This window comes from Formica exsecta, unplaced genomic scaffold, assembly GCF_003651465.1.
Source record: "Formica exsecta isolate Colony F162 unplaced genomic scaffold, ASM365146v1 scaffold127, whole genome shotgun sequence".
Lineage (NCBI taxonomy): Eukaryota > Metazoa > Arthropoda > Insecta > Hymenoptera > Formicidae > Formica > Formica exsecta.
The window spans coordinates 70569-94429 of NW_021848602.1; the positions used below are offsets into that span (position 1 = coordinate 70569).

A 23861-nucleotide genomic window follows, 5' to 3' on the forward strand; every position below is an offset into this window, starting at 1 on the left:
GAGGCAGGGGCTTGAAGAGTCCTCATATAAGGATGTCGGGTCCACGGTAGATACCCCTCTCTTGTCCGAAGATTTGCTTCCTTATTTTGAAATGCGGAGATGCGGCAGCATTGGATATTTCCGAAAAGAAGGCGAAGAACGGGAGACAGTTACTGCAATTTCAAGATTTATCGAAGTCGATTGGGTTCTGGATATTGACGGTGCTTGGTAACCTGCAGCAGCAGCTCAGGATAGAGCAGGAAACCGTTTTGGTACCCTGGAGTCGACATTGGACATTGGATATTCTTGTCAATGAAGCGGGTTCGATGGCAGTATCCTGTATATTCCTGGAAGGTGTGTGATTGGGGCCGGCAAATAATGGCGCTCGGTGACCTGTAGCAGCAGCTCAGGGTAGAGCAGGAAGTCATTAAGGCACCTTGGAGTCAGCGCCTTGGAAGAAGAAGACAACGGTCAACCCATTCAATTTAGAAGAGCCCTTCTACCATTGATTGTCGGGACGACAATCTTGAAGAAGGGGAGTAGTGTTGCGTCCCTGCGAGTCGTCTGTGGCGGTTATTCCTGAATCTGCTGTACCCGTCTCCGGGAGAACATCCCCAATTACGTTGCTAAGGGTTGTTGTTAAACAACGGCGGACATCTTGAGAGAGATCGGCCATCTTGGAGTCTCGCGACGGATGCTATTCCGGGCGGACGTATTTGAGATTACAATTACCGTTATTACCCGTTCTGTGTTCCTTGTTTAATTGTGTTCTGTGTTATTATTAAAGTTCCTTTTGTTTTTTTAAAAGAGTGTTAATTATTTACGTCGCGGTACGCGAGTGCCGGTTGTGTCGCGCGTGTTCGAGTAATATCGATTTCGATCCGCGGATGCAACAGTATCTTACCCATCATTGACTATGTGACAATTATTTTACCCAATGGCCGTTTTGACATATTTTTAAATTTCTTTTCTTAACATCCTCTTACACAGAAAAGAAGCATTATTATCAATTTAATTGATCGTGCTTTCTTACTTTTACATCCGCGGTATCAAAGAAATTTTGAGATATTGAACGATATTCTATTAGAGAATGGTTACCCCCTTATTTTTATTTTTATAACAATAAAATCATGGATTAAAATTTTGATAAACTCGAAACGTACCAAAGGAATGAAAACGACAGACGTTGAGACTCCTCCATCTTTCATCTCCTTTTTTACTGTTTTGGTTATGTCAGTGTTTCCAGTAAATTTAAGTCTGCTACTCATTTATACAATAAATGCTTATCGTTTTTTAGTCTTAATAAACTTAATAAGAAGTTATCCGAGCACACAAGGACCTTCTCCTATCTTGCAAGTGTCATCATGTTATTTATAGAATCAACTGCCATGATTGCGATGCATCGTATATAAGCCAGATGAGCAGGCAATTAAAAATTAGAATTTCAGAACATCGCAGCCATATCAGATGCAATAGCGTCCGGCATTCAGTCATTACAGACAATCATATTAATTTTAATTACCATTTTGACTGGAATAATGTTCCTATTTTGGATGAAGAACCTTATTGCTACCGTCGTGAGATTTCAGAGATAATCCACATTAAGCTATAACATTAATCTGATGGGTTGCATTTGCAGAGTGAAATGGAGCTTCTTAAAGATTGTTATGCAGCCGTCCTTAAAAAATTCCCGGATTTAAATCTTTTACCGGTCGACTCATTGTTTATTACTCTTCTGTATTTTCTGTGTGTATGTGTAGCCATCAGTTTTCCCTTTCCTTTTCTTTCCACTCCCTTCACTCCTTATCTCCTTTATTCCCTTATTTCATTCTTTCTATAAGCCTTGTCTTATTCAATACGTTAAAAGACGGCTGAATTCTTTTTGTACTTACTCATTGTCCGACAAAATCTTACTATATTAATCCGTAATTGTGATGAACTTACTTTTAGCTGTATAATTTTAACATGTGATTCCTTAGTATGTTGTCTTTTAGTATCGACCTTCATTTATTTATTTTCTTTATTTAATTATTTATCTTTTATTATTGATACGAAGAAAATGAAAGGCAATCAAGAGCCAGCGCGGTAATTTGTGCGCATATGTTTTATTACAATCAAATTACATTGATATTTTGACTACGTGATAGACAAAATCACAAAAAGCGTACGTTTCGGTCCCTTTTTTTGGACCATCCTCAGCGCAATTACAAAGTATATGGAATATATTATATCAAAAATGTGACAATAATAATACACGGAACAAGAATGGTGTGTTGCTTCATGATGGATTTTCTTTCAGCAGCGATTAGTCATCAATCTTTTCCTTTTCGAAATGTGTCTAGTAATACTAATCGGGGAAATATCTAATAACATTATCTCGAAGGATGTAGTGTTGAAGGATAATTTCTTTTGTGTGAAACTAGACTAGTGAAGCAGTAGCTGTGTGAAATTAAGATATGTGAGATATTCTTTCGTAGAATCCGATATTAGTTGCGCTCATAACGTATGCTCGCATATATAGGCACATTTTAACATGTTATGCTTTCGGTTATAACTTTCGCGAAAAAATTTTGTCTGTTTTATCGACAAAATGCGATTATTAATTAATAATTGAATTATAATATGCGAATATTAAATAATAATTAAATAAGTTGAAAGGGAAAATCTTTTTGTTGATTATACAGATTGATAAATCCTTTTCCAAAATTAACCCTCCGACTGAATACGGTTTTTTGGCACCTTTCTAGTGAATACATGAGTCTTTTGCGTTCGACGCTATTTTCCTTATTTTAAAAAATTTAAGAAAATCTGAAAAAATTCATGAAACATCTGTCTACTATTGTAGTTGATGATTTCATAATCATTTTGATAAAAATTATTTACTGAATATTTTATTTTTAATGAATTTTGAATACAAACTTCTTCTTTTGAAAGAAAGAGGTGGGTTTCTTTAAAAATATGTAACTTTTTTTCTATACGGAAAAGAAAAAAATTCTTTTAAGATTTTTCATTTTAAAGCTCAATGTTCAAGAAACAAAATAGTGCTGATCGATATCCGCAAAGAAGTTGAATTATTCAGGAGGGTTAAAATGGACAACTTTTTTTTAGTAGCAAAAATCAATAGATCAGCGTTAAAGATAAAATTATATATAAATTTGAATATATTTAGCTATATTTTGCTGATAAAAGTGTTGTGCCTCTAGCCGCTAAGAAAGAGGTTTTTTTTTGGATTTGTACGCCCAAAGGATTAGGATCCACGTTCGAAATAAGACACTCCCGGACGTTGGGTATAAATTGGTATATTTCACAAAATTTTGTACACTGTTCACCTATTCGCGGTTATAAGGATCGGGCGCGATATGTATAGTACTTTCGAAGATGCGATTGAGCGAGCGTGCGAGTGATGTTAATGAGCAAGTGTCGATGCATCTCGCGCTCAATATTGTATATTAATTAATTAGTTGATTAAGGAGGAGTGTGGTGGCTCTGGCCGGAGCATGTCTCGTGCTCCGCTTGTCAGTCTGTCTCGTCAGCTGCTTACTCAGCTTCCGAGAACTTGGCCGTGACATCCTTCTCTTTAGAGTCACGTCTTTTACTTTTATTTTATTAACAATCTTTTATTACTTTATTATTTCTCAATTACTTTTCCCTGGACTCTTTTCCTAATTTTAATGCTTTGCTTTACTCAGCTCTTTCTTAATCTTTTCTGTGCTACTTTACTGTTATATATTTTACTATTGGGAAATTGGGTCTGGTTACGACAAAAGTAAATGTTATTTTGGCTCGAACGCCAATGATCCACGTATTCAGTCGGAGAGTTAAAGTACACATAATCACGAAGTTGGGAAGTGGTGATTTCATGTAAAAAACGGAAAAAAGTTAAAAATTTACAGTTTTACAGCTCAGATATGCAATACTGTCTTTATCGGATAATTACAAAATCGAATGGGATATCGACATAGAATCCGAGCGCGAATGGCCGCGCTTAAGAGTAAAGTGTAAATCTTAATATCACTATTCTGAAAAAATCGACAATTGTACTCACTTGTGCTAGGTTAGCACAACTCAGATATGCAATTATATGCCATTTGGATACAAACATAAACGTTAGTTGTATATAATATTGTCCAAAATTATTTTTTATCATAATTTCTTTCCTTACTATTTTTTAAAGTAATATTTTAGCACATTGTTGGCACAACTTATTGTTAGCACATTTTAGTACAATTGAAAAAATTGAAAAAAATTAAAACTGGGGGCTGAAATAAAAAAACCTTCTTTTTCTGTTTTTTACCGCATTTTTTATATTATTTTTTAATATTCAAACACAATGTAACACAAACTTAGTACAATTCAGCACTACTTTCGAAATTAGTTAATTCTAAAAGTGGGGAGCTAATTTCGAACAGATAAAATAAAAAGATCTTGTAACATAGGAAATCAATTGCACATAAATAACTTTTAGATTAAATTTCTCAATTAAAATAATACGAATTAATATCCGCATATATATATAATACATTATTTATATACATATATGTCAAGTAAATTACCTGAAGCCATAGTAATTGCATCTATCCCTTGTACTGGCTTCACATTTTCACCATCTGTGGCTATTATCTGCACGGGATGCTTTTCAATTTTTACTTCAATCAAACAAACTGTACTGCATGCATTAATCATGCGAAATCTATATCGTTTGCCTTTTTCAACTATAAACATTGAAAGTGCAACGTTTGTGCTTACTCCAGATGAAGGATCCTACAAAAATCGATTTTAAATACACTCAAAAAAAGCTGAAGTATATGTTGATAATGTTAACTTATGTTACGTCCTGGCGATTCCACGATTCCTTCCTTCCGCGAAGTGTCGGCAATGATCGTCGATTGGTGAAACAAACGAATCGCTCAGTAAACAGACCAACGTAAAAGATCAGTGATGAAACCATGCCAGTTTCCTCAAGATAATATAAAATTTTCTAATGAAATACCCAACAAACACAGCTGCATCAATAACAATATAAACTTTTCTAACGAAATACCCAACAAACACAGCTGCATCTATAATAATAAAAATTTTCCAACAAATATTCAATAAACACAGCTGCACCAATAGCAATAAAAATAATTATAGGAAAATAGGATCTTTTTCTAATCTGATCACGTGCAAGGAATCTTCGAACGAACATCGAGCTCACCAATGGACGATCACCACGGGTAAAACGTGAAAAGTAGGAGAAACACCCCGCCTAACGAAGACACTGGCACATTTTTAATTTGCTAAAATTGAAAAATCCCCACTTCTGCACAAATTCAATTCGTTGAAGTTTTGGAAGATTACCACTCTTAGAATTAGAATACGCCCCAAAAAGAAGATTATAAAAAGAGAACTCGCAAACACATCACTCTCTTATTTCTGCAACTTTCAATTACTCTTGCTCTGTGTTGTGACTCGCGAGTTAGTTGAGAAAACCAGTGTCTTCTAGCGGCGTCTCACCACCATTTTGCATTCATCAACCGAAGGTCCGAACGCACCACGAAACCTAGAGCCGAGGAAAAATCGCCGCTTCTTCATTATCGAATTAACAGCAAAAAGTAAGTTTCAACTATTCAATTATTAAGTATATACGCGACTGAAACCTTATTATTTACACTGGTTCCGTAGTGAGAACCAGATCGGGCAAAATATATACATATATCGGCCCATGAATCAAGTCCATCGCAGGACTCGGAAGGTTAACGCGAGAGTTCGCGAATCTTACCGTTAAATTAAAAAAATTTAGGAGTAAGATTGACTCACTACACACGCACACAAGCTCACAACCCAGCAAAGTTACAACCTTCCTCCTTCCCTCTTACCATTTTTCTCCAAACTACTCCCCAGTATATTCCCCCGAACCCCTTTCTCCTGAACCGCCTTCCTCCTCGAGATCATTCTCGTCATTATCTATAATCCTCCTGAATAATTCACCCCTTTCTTCTCCGCAATTTTCGGAATCAGACGATTTCGAAAAAGCTGTAGAGGAGTTCTGCAAAGAACTACCTGATTTAGAATCAGATTCGTCCTACCGGGATTAAATTAAACTACATTAAATATCCTTTCACTCTCTCTCTCTATGATCCTTACTTCCTACCTCATTCACACACACACACACACACACACGCGCGCGCACGCACGCACGCACACGCACACGCACGCGCACGCGCACGCACACGCACGCGCACGCACGCACACACACACACACACACACACACATAATCATGTACATCTATCATTTATTTTTAAAATATGAATAAATTCATACTTTGTTATAATTTAAATAAAAGAATTACTCTTTATTGAACCCCCACTCATTCCTAGTCGAAAGATCTTACTTGGTCCCATTCCCCGTAAAAGAGATTAAATTCTCTTACCGAAAAGGGACCACCGAACGAACGTTTGAATAACCAGCGTAATAGCGATTCACTCGTTTACCTGCTTTTCAGACCTGTCAGTTCGTTCGACCCGATTCCAAACGCCACGAGACGTTTAACTTCGGAATAATAAGAGATAGTTGTTGCGCCCTTCCGTCGACTCATCCTTCCCCGAGTCTGGACGTAACACTTAAAAACTTGCACTGTTTTTTTTGAAAATTTTATAGTATTTATTCAAATAAGGTATATTTTATTGGTAAATATAGCGAATAGGGGACCCAGCCCTAATGACCTTGACCTATTTTATTTTTGAACATCCTATATATGTAAACACTTGTGTTTATTTCAGTTTATATATGTAATATACGTAGGACTATTTCTGTAAGCTAACTTAAATATCCAGTTTTTCATTGTCAGACTATGTATAAATCTTGATTTTTACAAATTTTTGTTTGTTAATATCTTTTTAATAAGCAACGAGCGACGATTAAATTAGAAGAAAAAGTTACTCACAATTATGTCCTTGATTACATATGTCAAAGTCAAGGTCATTGGGGCTGGGTCCCCTATTCGCTATATTTACCATTTTATTTGCTGCATTTGCATCATAAATTCTCTTGAGCATTTAAAATGTGATTTTTACCCGTTTATTTGATGCTAAAAAATATTGTAACAGCAACATATAAATAATAACAAAGAGTTTTGCAGGAACTTAAAAAAAGCATTTTTGAGAGATTTAAAAATATCGAATAGATTATACTTATAAATATTACGAAACGATTAAATATTAAAAAACAAAAAATTATATTTTTTAGGACAAATAATAATTTTTAATTACTATAGGGCCCCTAGATCTTCCACCTCTTCCTCTTCCGCTTTGGCCTCGGCCTTTATTAAAATAACACCCATGGCGTTGGAACCAGCGGGCCCGCGAATTCCCGCGACCTCGGCCTCTTCGATCATCTAAATGAAATAAACAAGTAAACTCCGAATAAAAAGGCAAAAGAGCCACGCGCAGTTTTTTGGGCGCAAAGGTATATAATTTAAACCAAAAAATAAATTAAAAAATTAGAGAATTTAAATTCTCTAATTTTTTAATTTATTTTTTGGTTTAAATTATATACCTTTGCGCCCAAAAAACTGCGCGTGGCTCTTTTGCCTTTTTATTCGGAGTTTACTTGATTTTAAGTTGTAAGAGCCTTACTTTTATATCTTTGAAATAAACAATATTTAAGTTAATATACATATACAGGGTGTATCATACCACCCGTGCCAGCCGAATATCTCGAAAACCGAGAACGACAGACAAAAATATTTCAGACAAAAGTTGTAGAATTTCAAGTAACGCAGTACATACTAATATTAGTACGATCTTAAATAGCGTTGTCAAGGTCACGTGAAGGTCATCATAAATTTCTTAAGAATTACGGTAAGATTATCAAAAACTAAGTAATAATAATATTTTTTATTGATTTCCCAAAGGGGTTACAATTTTCCATAGAATCTTCTACATACTCTACAATCTCTTCATTTCTCTCCTCGACTTTACTCCTCCCTTCTACCCCGCTTAATTTTACCCTCCTCTCTTCTCCCACCATACCTTCCTCTCCTCATCCCACTTCCATTCCTTCCCATCTACCCAGGTCCTCCTATTGCTCACTACCGCACTCCTTCCCTTCCTTCTTTCTTCCTTTGCTTTCTCTAACAATCTCCACCTCATCTTCCTCTCTTCCATCGTCAAATCCTCATCCACTCCTATTCCCCACGCTCTCCTAATCTCATGCTCTTTCCCCTTCATCCTCCAACACTCTCCTAATCTCATGTTCTTTCCTTAATAGTTTCTCTCTTTCTCCTTCATCCTCCATTTCCACAATCAAAACCTTTCTCCCTCCCTCTCCTACTCTCTCCTCCACCCCCTTATCTTGGCCCTTCTTCCTAGTATTTCCTCCGTCATGCCCTCGACTTCCTTCCTTCTCTCCTCCGGCTCTTTTCCTTTTACTCCTCTCCATACTATATTTCTTCTCCTTCTCCTTCTTCTCTCTCGCTCCTCACTCTCCCTTCTCTCTCTACCTTCCTGCCTTTTCTCCAGACCTCTGTTGACTTCCTTAGCTCTTCCTCTCCTCTCATCTTCCTTTTCCTTACCCCTTCCTCGTCCCTCTCCTTGTCTCCCTTTCTTCTCTTCTTCCCTCTTCTATGCCCCTCTCTTCCCTCCTGGTCGCCATCTCATCCTTCCTCCTTCTTTCCTTCTTCACCTTACTCCACTCTTCCACCCCTACTTTCTCTTTTTCCTTTTTTCCCTCCGCTTCCTCTCGTATCTGGCTTTCTTTTTTCCCTTTTCTCCTCAGCTCCCTTGTCTCTTGTCCTTTTTCCTCCTTCCCCCTTTTCCTTTCTCTCGTCCATGCTTCTCCTCTCTTTCTTTCTCTCGTCTCTATCCGTCTCGCTATCTTCCTCCGTGTTCCACCAGGCTTTTACTTTCTCCCTCCTTCTCTTTCTTGTCTTCTTCTCTCTCTCGCCCTCCTCACTACCTCCTGTTTCCTCCTTATCTCCTTTTCCTTTCCTCTCCTGTCTCTATTCTTCCTCTTTTCTCCTTTCTCTGCCTTTCTCCTTTATTTCCTCTCTCCCCTCTTCCTTTTCCTCCACGCTATCCTCCTTTGTCGCCTTCCTTACTCCTTCTACCTCTTCTCTCTTTCCTTTGTTCGGTCCCTTATTCTCCCTTTTCTCCTCTTCCTGCTTTTCTTTGCTCTCCTCCTCTGTCGTCGCTGTTGAGCTTTTACCCTCTTCTTTCCTTCCTCTCTCTCTCTCTTCTCTCCATAGTCTTAAGGGGATCCTAAACCGACGGGCGAACTCCGACGGGTTAGCACCCTCATCTAAACGTAACTAAAAAGGTCGATAATACCGACATTTCTAGTTCCGCCATTACCAATATAATTATTTCAAACATGCATAATAGAAAACGCAATCTTTTGCATTGTGTTCCATATATTGAAATAAGACAATATTACAATATATTTTTACTGCTTTATATACAATAATTAAGTGATAAATTACCAAACTTTAATTCATGCGTGAGAGAGTAATATACATGTACGCACTAACATTATCGCAATTTCTAATATCTTCTTTCTCTCGATCATACGTTTACTCTGTTTTTCTCTGTATCTCTCTAATCGCTCGCTTACTACGTACTGCATATCGTTTATTCTTCTCGCATATTTGCTTACGCATTTAGTCGCGCTTCCCTCTCTCTCTCTCTCTCTCCCCTCTCTCTCTCTCTCTCTCCTTTTTTTCATTTATTATTCTTTTATTCCCATTATTATATTTTTGTATTTGTTCAACATTTATTCTTCTATTTTATTCTTATCTCTCTACACGTAAATAAATAAATAAATTTATTTTATTTTATTTTATACAGCATAAATGAAATATACAATACAAGTTATTTACTTTTTTGATTTCACTATAGTTAATACAATACATAATTACGAAATAAACAAAAGGAGAGAGAGAAAGAAAGAAGCGCGAGTGAACGCGTAAGTGAATATGCGAGGAGCATGAAGCTAAGCGATACGTAGTGAGCGAGCGATTAGAAAGAGACAGAGCGTATGATCGAGAGAGAAAAGATACTGCAATAATGTTAGTGCGTATATTACTCTCACACGCATGAAAGAGACAAAGATAGTACGATTGTCTGTCCTTGTCAGCTCAACAGATTGCAGCTTCATCTATCACGCTACCCGGCAACTAATCTATTGCTCTGTTTTACTCCTCGACATCGATTCCGCACGCACACATGTACACTAAATCAGTTCATATACTAATCTTTTTACACAGACTTCCAAGCTCATTTCTATTGGTTTACTATTATTCTTTCATGTTATCCTGAATGTGGGCGCTATATCTTTTGCACGAACAAACTGCAGAATTTTTATATTAAATAAGTATTGTTGCGACCACATCTGATGCAAGAGGCCGATAAGAAAACTGTAATTATTTAACTTTTTTTGGTTTTTTACATTAAATTATAGCTCCCGCACATCGTTATTATAAGTACTTTAATTCTAGAAAAAGATTTTTCATTCTGTATAACCAACAAAAAGATTAGTACTTGAACTCATACTTCGCGTTTTTATCGGTAAAACAGACGAGCTTTTGGATCCCCTTCATTCATTCCTTATTCCCCTTACTTCCTCCACCAGCTCTTTCATCCACTTCTCCATGTTCTCCGTCTTCTTCTTCCTTCCGTCTCTCCTCTCCTTTCGTTTCCTTCTCCTCTTCTCATCTTTTCTCACTCACACTCTTACTTCTTCCGCCTCTCTGCACTTTAATCTATTAAGCTCTACTGTCCGCTTCCTCTCCCTAACCTAGCTTTCATCGTACTATTCTTTAATTCGCCTGACCTTTCTTTCTCCGTTCCTCTTTTCCCCCTTTGACTCCCGTTTCCGTGTTCAACCGCCATGTGCGCGTTCCACTTCCTTTCATCTGCGCCATCTCATATCACGCGTCCTCCCTCTCAGCTCTTTGTCACTTGTCCCGTTACCCTGCTCTGCCTTATCCGCTTCTACTCTCCTCGTTACCGGCCGTCTTTCCGTCGCTTCCCACGTGACTTTCCTCTTCTCTCTCCTTCCATCTTCTCTCTCCTTTTCCCCCATCTTCCTAACCTCCAAACCGCTTCAACCTTTGCATCCTTCCTCTATCCCGATCCTTCCACATATCTCCTTTCATTCACCTTGATGCACCTCCTCTTGCTCCGCACTTTTGTCCCTTCCGATTTCTCTCACTTCTCCCTATCTCGTCTCCTCCTCCTCTTCCGTACAAGCACATTTTCTCCCTGTTCACGCTTTCCCACCGGAAACGGAAGTCCTATCGAAAACTAAGTATTTTAAAAATATGTAATAAAAAATAAGGGGTTCCATTTAAGAAATTTATGATGACCTTCACGTGACCTTGACAACGCTATTCAAGATCGTACTAATATTAGTATGTAATGCGTTACTTGAAACTCTACAACTTTTGTCTGAAATATTTTTGTCTGCCGTTTTCGGTTTTCGAGATATTCGGCTGGCACTGGTGGTCTGATACACCCTGTATATGTATATTAACTTTAATATTATTTATTTCATTTAGATGATCGAAGAGGCCGAGATCGCGGGAATTCGTGGGCCCGCTGGTACCAACGCCGTGGGTGTTATTTTAATAAAGGCCGAGGCCAAAGCGGAAGAGGAAGAGGAGGAGGATTTAGGGGCCCTACAGTAATTAAAAATTATTATTTGTCCTAAAAAATATATATTTTTTGTTTTTTATGTTTTATATATTTATATGTTTTTATATGTTAAAATTTAAATAAAATATTAAAATGTAATTTTATGTGTGTAAAATTTATTTTTAGATATGTGTTTAGATATGTGTGTTAGATTAATTTTACACAATATATAAATGTATATTAATACAATATAAATATTACAATAAAAACAAAAAGAATATAATCCTCAACATCCATAAAAATTTGAATATTACTTTATTATTATTATTTCTTTAAAGATAAGAAATGTTTTTTAATAAAATGACGTAAATATTGGCCAAGAGTGGATTTATATATCTAAAACAATGCTGGGATTTAGATGCAACTTTCGGCCGGATTTCTTGACTCACACCTACGATTCCCCCTCTTACTGCTCGCTCCTTAGCAACGCAGCGCCGAACGGCCGTAACTAAGGAGCGCGTCACTAGTCTCAGGAACGTGCGTGTCACAAATGTAATAACGCAATAGCCTAGTGCCCTAGTAGCAAAACTGCTCATTAAAATTTTCTATTTAATACTTTATTTCTATTATTAATACTATTATTAATTCTATTATTAACTTCATTTCTATTATTAGTAACTATTATTACTATAGTATTAATAACTAAAATAATTATTATTCTATTATTAATTACGTATGTTCTTTAACAATTTAAAATATTTATGTTTTATTTAAAGCTCCTAACGCACTGTTATATATCAATTTACGTTATATTATATTATTTATTTTCACAATATATATTGAAAGATATTATATTTCAATATATATTGTGAAAATAAATAACATAAAATAACGTAAATTGATATATAACAGTGCGTTAGGAGCTTTAAATAAAACATAAATATTTTAAATTATAAGAGGGGCAACCGTAGGCATGAGTCAAGAAATCCGGCCAAAAGTTGCATCTAAATCTCAGCACTGATCTAAAATATACTTAATATACTAAAATATTATTACTATTACTATTATTTAGGACACCCTGTATATTATATTTCAATTTTATATCTATTTTATACCGATTTTTTTTTGCTAAAACCGAGCGCAATTACCCAAAGTTTAACCCAATATGTATTCCACTGAAACTAAATATTTCCAACAAGGTTTATGTTCGTTCGGCTGTATCCGATAGCGTCTGTGTCCAATCGAGTCTGTGTTCGATCGGGCCTGTGTCCGATCGAGCCTGTGTCCGATCGGGCCTGTGTCCGATCGGGCCTGTGTCCGATCGGGCCTGTGTCCGATCAGGATGGTGTTCGATTGCAACCATATGTGTCCGATCGGAACTGTGTCCGATTGGGTCTGTGTCCGATCGAGCCTGTGTCCGATTGGGTTTGTGTCCGATTGCAACAGTATGTGTCCGATCAGAACTGTGTCCGATCGAGAAATATTGTCGTGTCCGATCGGTAATGTGCGCTCATTCAGGGACTCACTCTATTAATTTACATTAAACGGGGTGCTCCCAGGTTAAATGGTCAAAGCTCAAATTCCGAATAGCCCCTACCTCCGAATTTGATGAAATTTTACAGGAATGTAGCACTTACTAAATGTAGTCGAATGCCGCAAATACGAATGTGCGGAAACGTCTAGTTTCCGAAATATTCAAATTTTAATTATCTGGCTAAATGGACAATTTTTAAGATTTCCATATAAAAAAAGATTAAAATTTAAAAATATTTCGCTAAAATATTTTATTTTACAAGTTAATGTTATAAAATGTAAACACCAGCGTGTTAAAATATAATTAAAAAAAAAACAAGATAAACAAATATCATCCGTCCTACATTTCCATAATTATACGGTTTCACATGGGTTTGCAACTTTCTGCGCGAAGCGATGTCCATTTCACCTGTACTTCGGACGCGAAACAAGGTTTATAATTATATGATTTTACATGGATTTGCAACTTTCTGCGCGAAGCGAGGTCCATTCCATATCGGCCTATCGGACGTGGAACGAGGTTTATAATTATACGATTTCATGTGGTTTGCAACATTCTGCGCGAAGCACAGGTCGATGTGGGATGGCTCTTAAAAAAAAGTTTAATTTGTTTTAGTCTACAATAGTTTGGATCAAATTAGTTTTTAGATATTTTTATTGTTCAAATGCTGATTATATCTAAAAACGTAAGAAAATGAGTTTTCTCGATATTTTTTTTTTGATAATGATATTTTAACATGCTGGTGTTTACATCTTGTAACATTAACTTTGTTGGAAAAATCTCGCTCCTTCGAATTAAACTCCAAAATGATTTCTCACTTACTCACTCATTCTCTCTCATTTTCTCTCTTACGCATCCTTCTTCCTTACTCTCCGCGGTCTTGACCCAATTCCGGTGACTGTCTTATCGATGACATTAGCCTCATCACGAATATATCAGCCAATAATAATCGCGCTCACATGATCTTTTCCGCGCTCCTACATCGATATCGGACCTTCCTGAGATTCTCGATCTTTCTTTTCCGTGAGTACCTATCTCTCGAAACATGTGTCGCGGTTCGCACTGGCCTACATCTCGGATTAATTAGCGGTTTTTTGTTCGGATCAATTGTATAGTTCATCGGTTCGATTCTCAGCGTCATTCATTACTATTAATTATCATTAATCTGCATCGGAAACTTCTCATTTAATTATTGTACACGAACAGTATCATTATCAAGGACAAATAACAGTGGGGGTCATCGGTTAGCATACCAACGATCTTTCTCTCTTCGAAAGACTCGTATTGCTCTCGGATTTATGCCGTTAATTTCTGTGATCTCTTGTCTTGTCAAAGACTACGTGATTTTGTTTAATTTTTCAGAGGACAGCTAGTCTGCGTGTTATAAGACATTTCTTTTTTCCCTTCTTTACGTCCTCATATTGACTTAATTTTCTTTTGCGTATTTATTACTCCTCAATTAGTGTGTAAGATTTAGATTTAGGCATAAGAATAAACAAGACAATTGTTATCTTGAGTTAAAAGTGAAGTGCAATTCTTGTCACAAGTTTTTCTTTCCTCCACCACACCGAAACCAGAACTTCTCCAGGTAACTTCTCAAACAAACTTATAAAATGAAACATTTTAGCGAAATATTTTTTAATTTTAATCTTTTTTTTATGTGGAAATCTTAAAAATTGTCCATTTAGCCAGATAATTAAAATTTAACTAGACGTTTTTTTAACTAGACGTTTTTTTTAACTAGACGTTTCCGCACATTTGCACTTGCGGCATTCGACTACATTTTGTAAGTGCTGCATTCCTGTAAAATTTCATCAAAAGGGGGCCAGGGTCAGATACGGATGTCTTACCGAAGAACTAGTTCATTAATGATGCATCGCTCAAACACGAACATTGTCTGGTTTTTGTGTATTTTAATTTCTAAAAGAAGCATTCGCATAAATATGTGAATCCAAACATTGGAATGTTTCGAAGACTGAAATTTATAAGTTTTAAATAATTAAATATATTTAACATTTTGGTAAATATGCATAAAAAATAACACCGATTTAATCGGTTTATTTAGATATACTGTAGAGAAGAGTGTTCTGAATAATTTTCCGCAAGAATCAAATGGCAGACGGCAATGGTTTAAGAGACATAACAAATTAAAGTTTCACAGTTTCAATGTTTTTTCTCAGATATTATAAAATAACATAAGGAAAAGTGAAGTTTGTGTACGTTGTATTTGTTGTAGAGTAGACATGGAAAAAGTGTTTGTTTACATTTACGGGATAGGTATATGATCATCCTTTTCGACAGTGCGCCATCTCCTCGTGGTGAAAGGGCCCTGCTCTGAAACCTTTTGGGGTGGCAGGATCGCTAAGAACGCACCAGCCAGAAGGAAGGCTACTTCGTTAAAAAATCCTGGTAGGACGGACTCGACAGGCGTGGTGGAGCCAACCGTCCTAGCAGAAGGTCACTCCGAAATCACACCGAGTGGCCTTCACTTAGACACAATACAATTGGACACGTTGCAAATGGACACGATATTTTGCACACGGTTCAATTGGACACAGTGCATTTGGACACAGTAATATTGGATACAGTAGCTTTTGGACACATAAGAAAATGCACATCGTTCACTTGGACACCGTTCACTTGGACACTATTCATTTGGACAGTACTGTGCATTTTCTTACGTTTACAAAAACTACTGTATCCAAAATTACTGTGTCCAAATGCATTGTGTCCAATTGAACCGTGTGCAAAATATCGTGTCCATTTGCAACGTGTCTAATTGTACTGTGTCCAAGTGCACTGCTCCCATCACACCACCTCTTGTTTCAACTTATGGAATTGACGAAACAACGAGAACGAACTCCGGCAGGGTGTTCTTCCAAATGGGGCACCCCTCCGATTGGGATGAAACTTTACAGGTAGCTTCAAGAAATCATATTATAAGAACTGTCAAGATTTTAAATGTGGGTTTTGCATGGTTCAAAAGTTATAAATAAAAATATCACTGAAAAGCGTAAAAATCGACAAAAGAAAATCCAACTCCAATGACTTTGACCTTGACATATGTGTATAAAGGGGATTGAACCGATGGTTAATTATCCTTCTCATTCGCAGAGGTCAGACTCGTATGAACTGATGACTAAGAGGGGTCGCAATAGGCGAGCCAGAAGGGTGGAAGATTGTCCAGCACCCTCCATCTAGGCTCTTCTCGCCGTAAAGGGGTCCCAAATGGATATACACTGGGAGGTGGGGGTCAGTTTGACCCTTGCCCAGATTGAGCTTCTCCTTACGGAGAGGCTAAGGGGCGTAGAGGCCTTAGAACAGCCCTTGAGGGCACCAAAGGCAAGGGAAGGGCCGACTCGGGCGCCATTGCGGGGGGCACATCGAAGACGCGGGCAGGACGAAAGGTTGCAGACGCCCCTGCATTCCCTGCCCCGGCCGTGAATATAGTGACCCCGAAACGATGTTTCCGGAAAGACACAGCGAAGAAGGGGCCAAGGGGTGCGGTCCCACTTGCTTCTCCCGCCCGGGCAGAATCCATCACTTTCCACCCTTGGCCCCGCCCGAGCGGGACCATCATGAGTGAAGGTGGGGAAGAAAGAGAGGATACGCTTGGCTCGAGAGGGTCTCGCCCTTCCACAGCTTCCCTTCCCCGGTACCGCGGTTAAGCGGCCCGAGGATGAGAAGAGGGGAAAGGCGGTTCCTCTCAAGACCGCACCTGGAAAGGAAGGTAAGGCGTGAGGGCCTCGCCCTCCGAGGACTGCTGACAGTCTCTGAGGGACAGTCTCTCTTCATGGGAGGCGTTGGCCAAGGCACGAAGGCGCATCGACTTTCCTAGTCTTGGCATTGTCAACTCGCGCCTGCGGAAGGCCGCGAATGGCGGGGTTCTTATTAAGGTCTCAGTAGAATCCCTAGAAATAAGAGTCTGGCCTATGTTCTAGTTTTTTACAAAATGACGTACTGTATATGCACTTATTACTATATCTGTATTTACTACTACATGTATTCGGTATAATGCGTGCATATGTATGCATATACAGGGTGCAGCAAAATCCGGACAAAATAAACAGTTTATTATAACAATTGTTTATTAGTCAAAAACTTAAACTTACAAAAAAAGCTTTTATATGTCACTTGAGGGATTCTTCCTGAGTTTTGTTATTCAATGTAATTCCCTTTTGCTTTGATCACTGCCTCGATTTTCTGCCTGAAGCACGAGCACGCTCTCTTTAACTGCTCTCGGTCCAAATCCGCGAATGCTGCCTCAATAGCGGCTTGGAAAGATGCCACATTGGGGTGCCTGGACTTGTTAGTAACCCTTTCAATAACGCTCCACACGTAATAGTACAGAGGGTTTAAATCTGGATTATTGGGAGACCAGAATTCCTTGGACCAATGTCCACATTGTCGGAGAGCCAGTTTTGTACTAAATGGGTCGTGTGAGCCGGTGCGCCGTCCTGNNNNTCCCGAAGGCCACGGTTTCCATCCACGGCTTCACTACCGTCCTCAGAATTTGTAAGTAAACCTCTTTCGTGATTGTCTCTCCTTTTTTAAAGAAATGCATGACGTCACCCTCACTGGAGACGACGCTTAGGACGTGAACATTGGCCGGAAACTTCGTCCTGGCTACTACGGGGACATTGTCAGGATCGTGGGCGAGCCAACGGTCGTTCCTCCGGTTCACCTTGGCATTGACAGTAAAAATTTTCTCGTCAGAAAAAACCTGAGGCGGCCCGCAGCTTCGTTCTTCAACGAACACACAAGCAAATTGCAGCGTGCGACTCTTTTGGTCTTGGCAGCCTCAGACAGTATCTGTCGTACTTTGATCATATAGGACGTGTATCTCAGGTCCTCTTCAGCGATCCGACACATAGTGGCATCACTCATCCCCAAGATGGTCGCTAATTTCCTAAGCAAAGTTCCTGAGTCTTCCGAAATGAGCTCTTGGGCTCTTTGGACAATTGCCGGGGTCCTTGCCATTTTTTCCTTCGAATGAATTTTTCTGCTGGGTTAGCAGAACCCTCCTCGAACATCTCCGAGGCTGCATACTTTTGTGCGATGTCGTACACAGTCGATCTCGGGGCCTAACCCGAAGAACCTAATTATTTCAGTCGGCGATCTTCCAGCGCGAAGACCTTTAGTAATCGCCGCTCTTCGATTATATTCCGCACTCGATCTCACTAACTCGACCATTTGAAGGTTATGCACGTCTTACACACGCGTATGGCCTATCCGAACGTCAACAAACACCTACTGCTAAAGTCAAATATAACGAGAAATTCAAATTGAACTTTGTCCGAATTTTGCTGACGCACTCTGTATTTAAATTATTGGCTGATTTTTTAAAATATCGTCACTGATTGGTGCCGTTATTTCAAGCCAATCATAAATTAGACAACATATGCCAGACTTTTACTTCTAGGGACTCTAGGTTTCAGCACCTAGAGTGGTCACTCCTCTTGGCAGGAGCGAAGAAGGTCCCAGCCTTCCCACAGCCGCTATATTAGCGGATAGATTGGCGGAAGAACTGAGGGGGTGTTTGTGGGGAAAGAAGTACGGATCACCCGCTCTTCGAAAAGCGCAAAGATGCGCCTCACGTAAGGTGAGCTCAGCTCCTGTTGCCCTGGGAGGAGTGGCCGAGGAGGACCTCCAGATCGGGGAAATCGGGAGGTCCCCTTCGGCACTGTTTGGGTGAGGTGTCCCGTGGCCACTGTGTGGAAAGCTGTGGTCGCCGGGAAGATAAAGGTGGGGTGGGCGCTGGCAACGGTAGAGTTGCTCCCCGCCCGTCCCATTTAGTGCTTCACCGCTGCCTGGCATTTGGACATGTCAAACAGCGGTGCACCGCGGTGACGGATCGTTCGGGGCTATGCTTCCGCTGCGGAGACCCCATGCATCAGATGGTCCAGTGCGCGGCCGTGGCAAAATGGTTGTTATGTTCGGCTGGGCATGGTCTAAAGGCAAGAAGTTATGTCCCTCCCCAGACTCGGAGGGAGAAAGAAGATTCGAGGCCCCCGGCATCGAAGGGGCCCCGGGAGTCAGCATAAGAATCGACCTCTCCCAATATCGATATGTCGGAAGCACGAGCTGCCGCCGATGAGGCGGGTGAGGTGATGGAGGTGGCTTAGGCCTTACCATCACTTCTTCCCCCAAAATAGGATATGCGCCACCATAGGTGCATGAAGGGACGGCTTAGGGAGAATGGGCGCAATAAAACGCACGTTGGTCATGTCATCGATTGTAAAGCATCTATATTTTGGGGCATGACCGCATCACCAGAGGCAATTGCCTCTGAAGGGGGAGTTTTTAGTGGGTGCAAGCCCACAGGCCGGACCGTGGGTATGCGAAAGGCATTTTCTCTCACCGCACCAAGCAAAACAAAGAAAAAGATAGATTGGGTTAGGTTAGTTTTTTTCGGGATGAGGGTGCAGGGTATGTATATTGTTTTTACATATTAAGAGACACGGTAGTGTCTCGCGCCAAGTAAGCGCGTAGCTAAAAGTCGCGCGCAACAGCAAGACGCACCGTGTATCTTCACGCGAGTCGGCCCGTTGAATAACTCATATTATAACTTTATATATAATTAGTAAATTTTATTCTAATCTTAAATATTTAAAAAAAAGAAACGTTACATCTATCATTTTTATATCAATAAGATTAAGATTTTAAATATTAGGTGTACAACTTTGCTTCCGCCGTTTTCCTATAGATGGCTTTAGCGGTAAGTAATGGTCGAAATAAATAGATCATAGACGTCATGCAATAAACTTGGGCATCTGTCAACATAACCCCATAGAAACATTATGTTTTAATTTTCTACAAAAATAGTGATATAAAGATATTGCGCCAATTAATAAAAATTTATGTTACAAAATTCATTTATTATTATTTCTAATATTAAAAATTGCAATATGATCAAAATAGTGGAATATATTTAAGTGAAAAATATTTTTAATTAAAAAAACAAATTTAAGTAAAAATAAATTTTTAATTAGAGAAAAACTTGGCACTGCTAAATTCAAAATGTAAATAACACGATAATAAGATTAGCATATTCAGTTTAGCACGCAAAATAAATCTTGTGAAAATTCTACCATAAATATCATAAAAACAACAGCATTAAATACACATTTTTAATTGGCATAAAGAATAATGAAATGATAAAATCATATCGAAGCACTTCTATAATCTACAAACATTTTGTAGATCTGGAATTATTCGTAACTTTTAGTTTTGAAAATATGTGAATGTTTATTTAGATTTTATATATAAATGTAATTAATGCGTAATTAATATTTTTAGGTCATTTCCAAATAGCTAAGCCATGAGTTGCATGTTATGTTAAATAACAAAACAAATCTTGTGGGAATTTTATCAAAAATATTACATAGACAGTTGAATTGAAAGCGTCAGAATTAGAGCCTAAAATAGAAACGTTAAGCATTAGTCAAAGAAGAAAAATAAGGTAATAATTTTGTTTATAAATTATATAATAAAGGTTATTTATTTTCTTAGACTAAATTCTCTAGGGACAAGACTTATTGTTAATCTATTTAACTTTTTTTGACATAATGGTTGAACTTATTTTTTTAAACAATAAGAAACGTGGAAATTGATGGTTTATTCGGATAGAGCGACCTTTTGCAATATGATGTTATCGGAGAGCATTAGAATATCTGTCATCGACAAAAAGTAGTTCAAATTTGAATCAAAATAAGGGGAAGAATTGATTAGTGATACTAAATTGCAGATTTTATTAGAGGATCGTATAAAAGTTTATAATAATTTGGCAGCTGCGTTGGTTAAAACAGAAGCCTATGATGCAGCTTTAGAAAATATGAAATATGTTTCGAGGCGTCAATTACAAAATGTTAAAACACTACTTAGGGAAGGTATTGCAAAAATTCTAATCTTTTTATTTACAATATTTAATCTTTTTTAAAATAAGTTTTATATATTCTTGATTTATATTTTACATATGGAAAATTCAAATATGTGTGTATATATATTGTGCGTATCGTAGGAACAATATTGAGACACAAAGGGGAATATGTAAAAGCTTATGCAATTTCTCTCTGTTTCTCTCTCTCCACTGAATCCAAAAATTACATCCAGAAATGAAGATATTTACTACAGAATTAATGACTTTAAAGGATAAAATTGCTAAAGACGCAGAAAAAGAAAAGCATCTATTTTTACTTAATTACTTACATTTATCATTTGCTTTTATTTGCATCTATATTTACTTAATTACTTACTTTTATCATTTGCTTTTATATCTTTTGATGGATTTCTAGTATCTTCAACTACACCTAACATTTTGTGATATAGGTGCTTATCTTTTTCTACATCTTTAGCAATTTTATCCTTTAAGGTCATTAATTTTGTAGTAAATATCTTCATTTCTGGATGTAATTTTTGAATTCAGTGGAGAGAGAGAAAGAGATTCCATAAGCTTTTGCATATTCCCCTTTGTGTCTCAATATTGTTCCTACGATACATACAATATATATTGTTACGTTCGCGCTGGACGCTCGGTGTTATGTTCGCGCTGGATGCTTGGAGAGACATTAGCTGCAAGGCGTTCTCCCTAACAACGATGGGGTTTTGTTAAACAAAGTTGGGTTGTTGTTTTCCAGGGGCTTTCGGTCTGGAAAGACGCGTGTCATATTCGGTTACGAATATTAATGAATGCTGTACTCTTGTTGTATATAATATTTCTGTGTATAAAGTTGTTCTCCTTTTTACGGAAGTGTCCTTTTATTGCGTGTGCGCGAGTGTGAGAAAGTGAGAGAGCGACGAACGCAACAACATACACACATATTTGCATTGTTCCTATGATACGCATAATATATATACACACATATTTGAGGTAAACCTGCATAAAAGGGGACCCCCCTCGTATGACCTTGACCTTGACATATGTTGTCGAGGTCATCGTCCTGAATCACCTTGACCTTGAAATAAGTTGCGGTCACGATCCGTTAAAAAGTTATTAACAAAAAAGTTTGAAATATACCAAAGTACATGCATGGACAGGAAGCACGCGCGCGCGCTCCGATGGTATCCAAGTAATACCCAAAATTTGGTTACAAAGTGAGGATGTATGCAAATATCCTTCACATTTCAAAACGGATTTAAGACTGAAAGATTGAAAAAGAGAAAATACCAAATTCTGATTGGCCTTCCTTTAAAATTAATCGGATTTTTGGCGAGTATTGTAAGTATTTCAATAAAATAGCTTTTATTGCTGTTAAGTTTTACCTATTCATAATACTAAATGTTTACAACATTTTCAGCGTCCTTACAGAAGGCTGATGCGAAAGCAGAAAAGGCCTTATACACGTCAGATATGGATACTGAGAAAGAAATTAAATCTTATAGAAAATATAGAGCGAGGAAAGTTTTATCTTCATCCGAAAGCAAAGAAGAGTCATGCATAAGTGCAATTTTGTCACCTGCTTCATGTCCTCCTGCAAAACATAATTATAAACAATTCTAATCGCGTGTATATATATATTGTTACGTTCGCGCTGGACGCTCGGTGTTATGTTCGCGCTGGATGCTTGGCGAGACATTAGCTGCAAGGCGTTCTCCCTAACAACGATGGGGTTTTGTTAAACAAAGTTGGGTTGTTGTTTTCCAGGGGCTTTCGGTCTGGAAAGACGCGTGTCATATTCGGTTACGAATATTAATGAATGCTGTACTCTTGTTGTATATAATATTTCTGTGTATAAAGTTGTTCTCCTTTTTACGGAAGTGTCCTTTTATTGCGTGTGCGCGAGTGTGAGAAAGTGAGAGAGCGACGAACGCAACATTTTGGGGGCTCGTCCGGGATAGTCATCTCGATATCGGAGTACGAATATGAGTACGGTACATTCACCGAGAAGGACCCGAGCGAGGACAGAAACACCACCTACTGACGATATGAGGCCCACGACGGAAACAACATCTCTTGGTGCGATACTGGAAGAGATGCGGGGAATGCGCGAGGAACAAGCTCGGAGGGAAACGGAGCTCACAGCGAGACTTCAACAGTTTGAAGATGAGCTCACGCGGGTGCAAGGAAATAACCAGCTAAATCCTTCGATTTCTAGAGTCGGGAATTCGCGGGGCAAAAACGCGGCGGAAATCAACATACGCGCGGAATTAGGTTTTAAATAAAAACCGGACGTGTTTGATGGAACGGTGCCGCTGCGGGAATTTTTCTCGCAGTTTAATTTTATCGCTCAGGCGAATAAATGGGACGACGCGACTAAGACCGTTGCGCTTGCTGCGTGTTTGAGGGGCAAAGCGCGTTCTGTATTAGAAGCGGTACAAGATGTGTCGAGTTTGGAATTTTCGGAGTTGAAATCTAAACTCGAATTGCGTTTTGGGGAGGGACATCTGTCTCAGAATTTTTACACGCAATTTACGAACCGTAAACAGAAAGCTGGGGAAGATTTGGCTACCCTTGGCTCTGAGCTTGAAAGACTCGTGCGCCTCGCTTATCCTGAATGTCCGCTATGTCCGCTTGAAAGAATTGCCTGCGCACAATTTATTTCTGCTGTTTCTGATAACTTTATTAGAAGAACCCTTCAACTCGAAAATGTTGAAAATGTTGATTCGGCAATAGAGAGGGCGAAAACTTTAAAAATTATTCAAGGGGAAGGTTTCGAAGAGAGAAGAGAAAATTTTAATAGGGAATGTTGGACATGCGGAAAAACTAGGCATTTCCGTTCTGATTGTCCTCGCAGGC

At 38.4% G+C, this 23861-nt stretch overlaps 1 protein-coding gene across 1 annotated transcript in view; it reads right to left on the reverse strand.

Annotated features, from left to right (window-relative positions):
- The window catches only part of LOC115245696 (laccase-like), a 222779-nt gene that overhangs the window by 59003 nt on the left and 139915 nt on the right, over positions 1–23861 (reverse strand). Inside the window, exon 6 of the mRNA XM_029824122.1 lies at positions 4533–4740. Coding sequence (XP_029679982.1) covers positions 4533–4740 — 208 coding nt within the window. The remainder of the gene's footprint in view (positions 1–4532; positions 4741–23861) is intronic.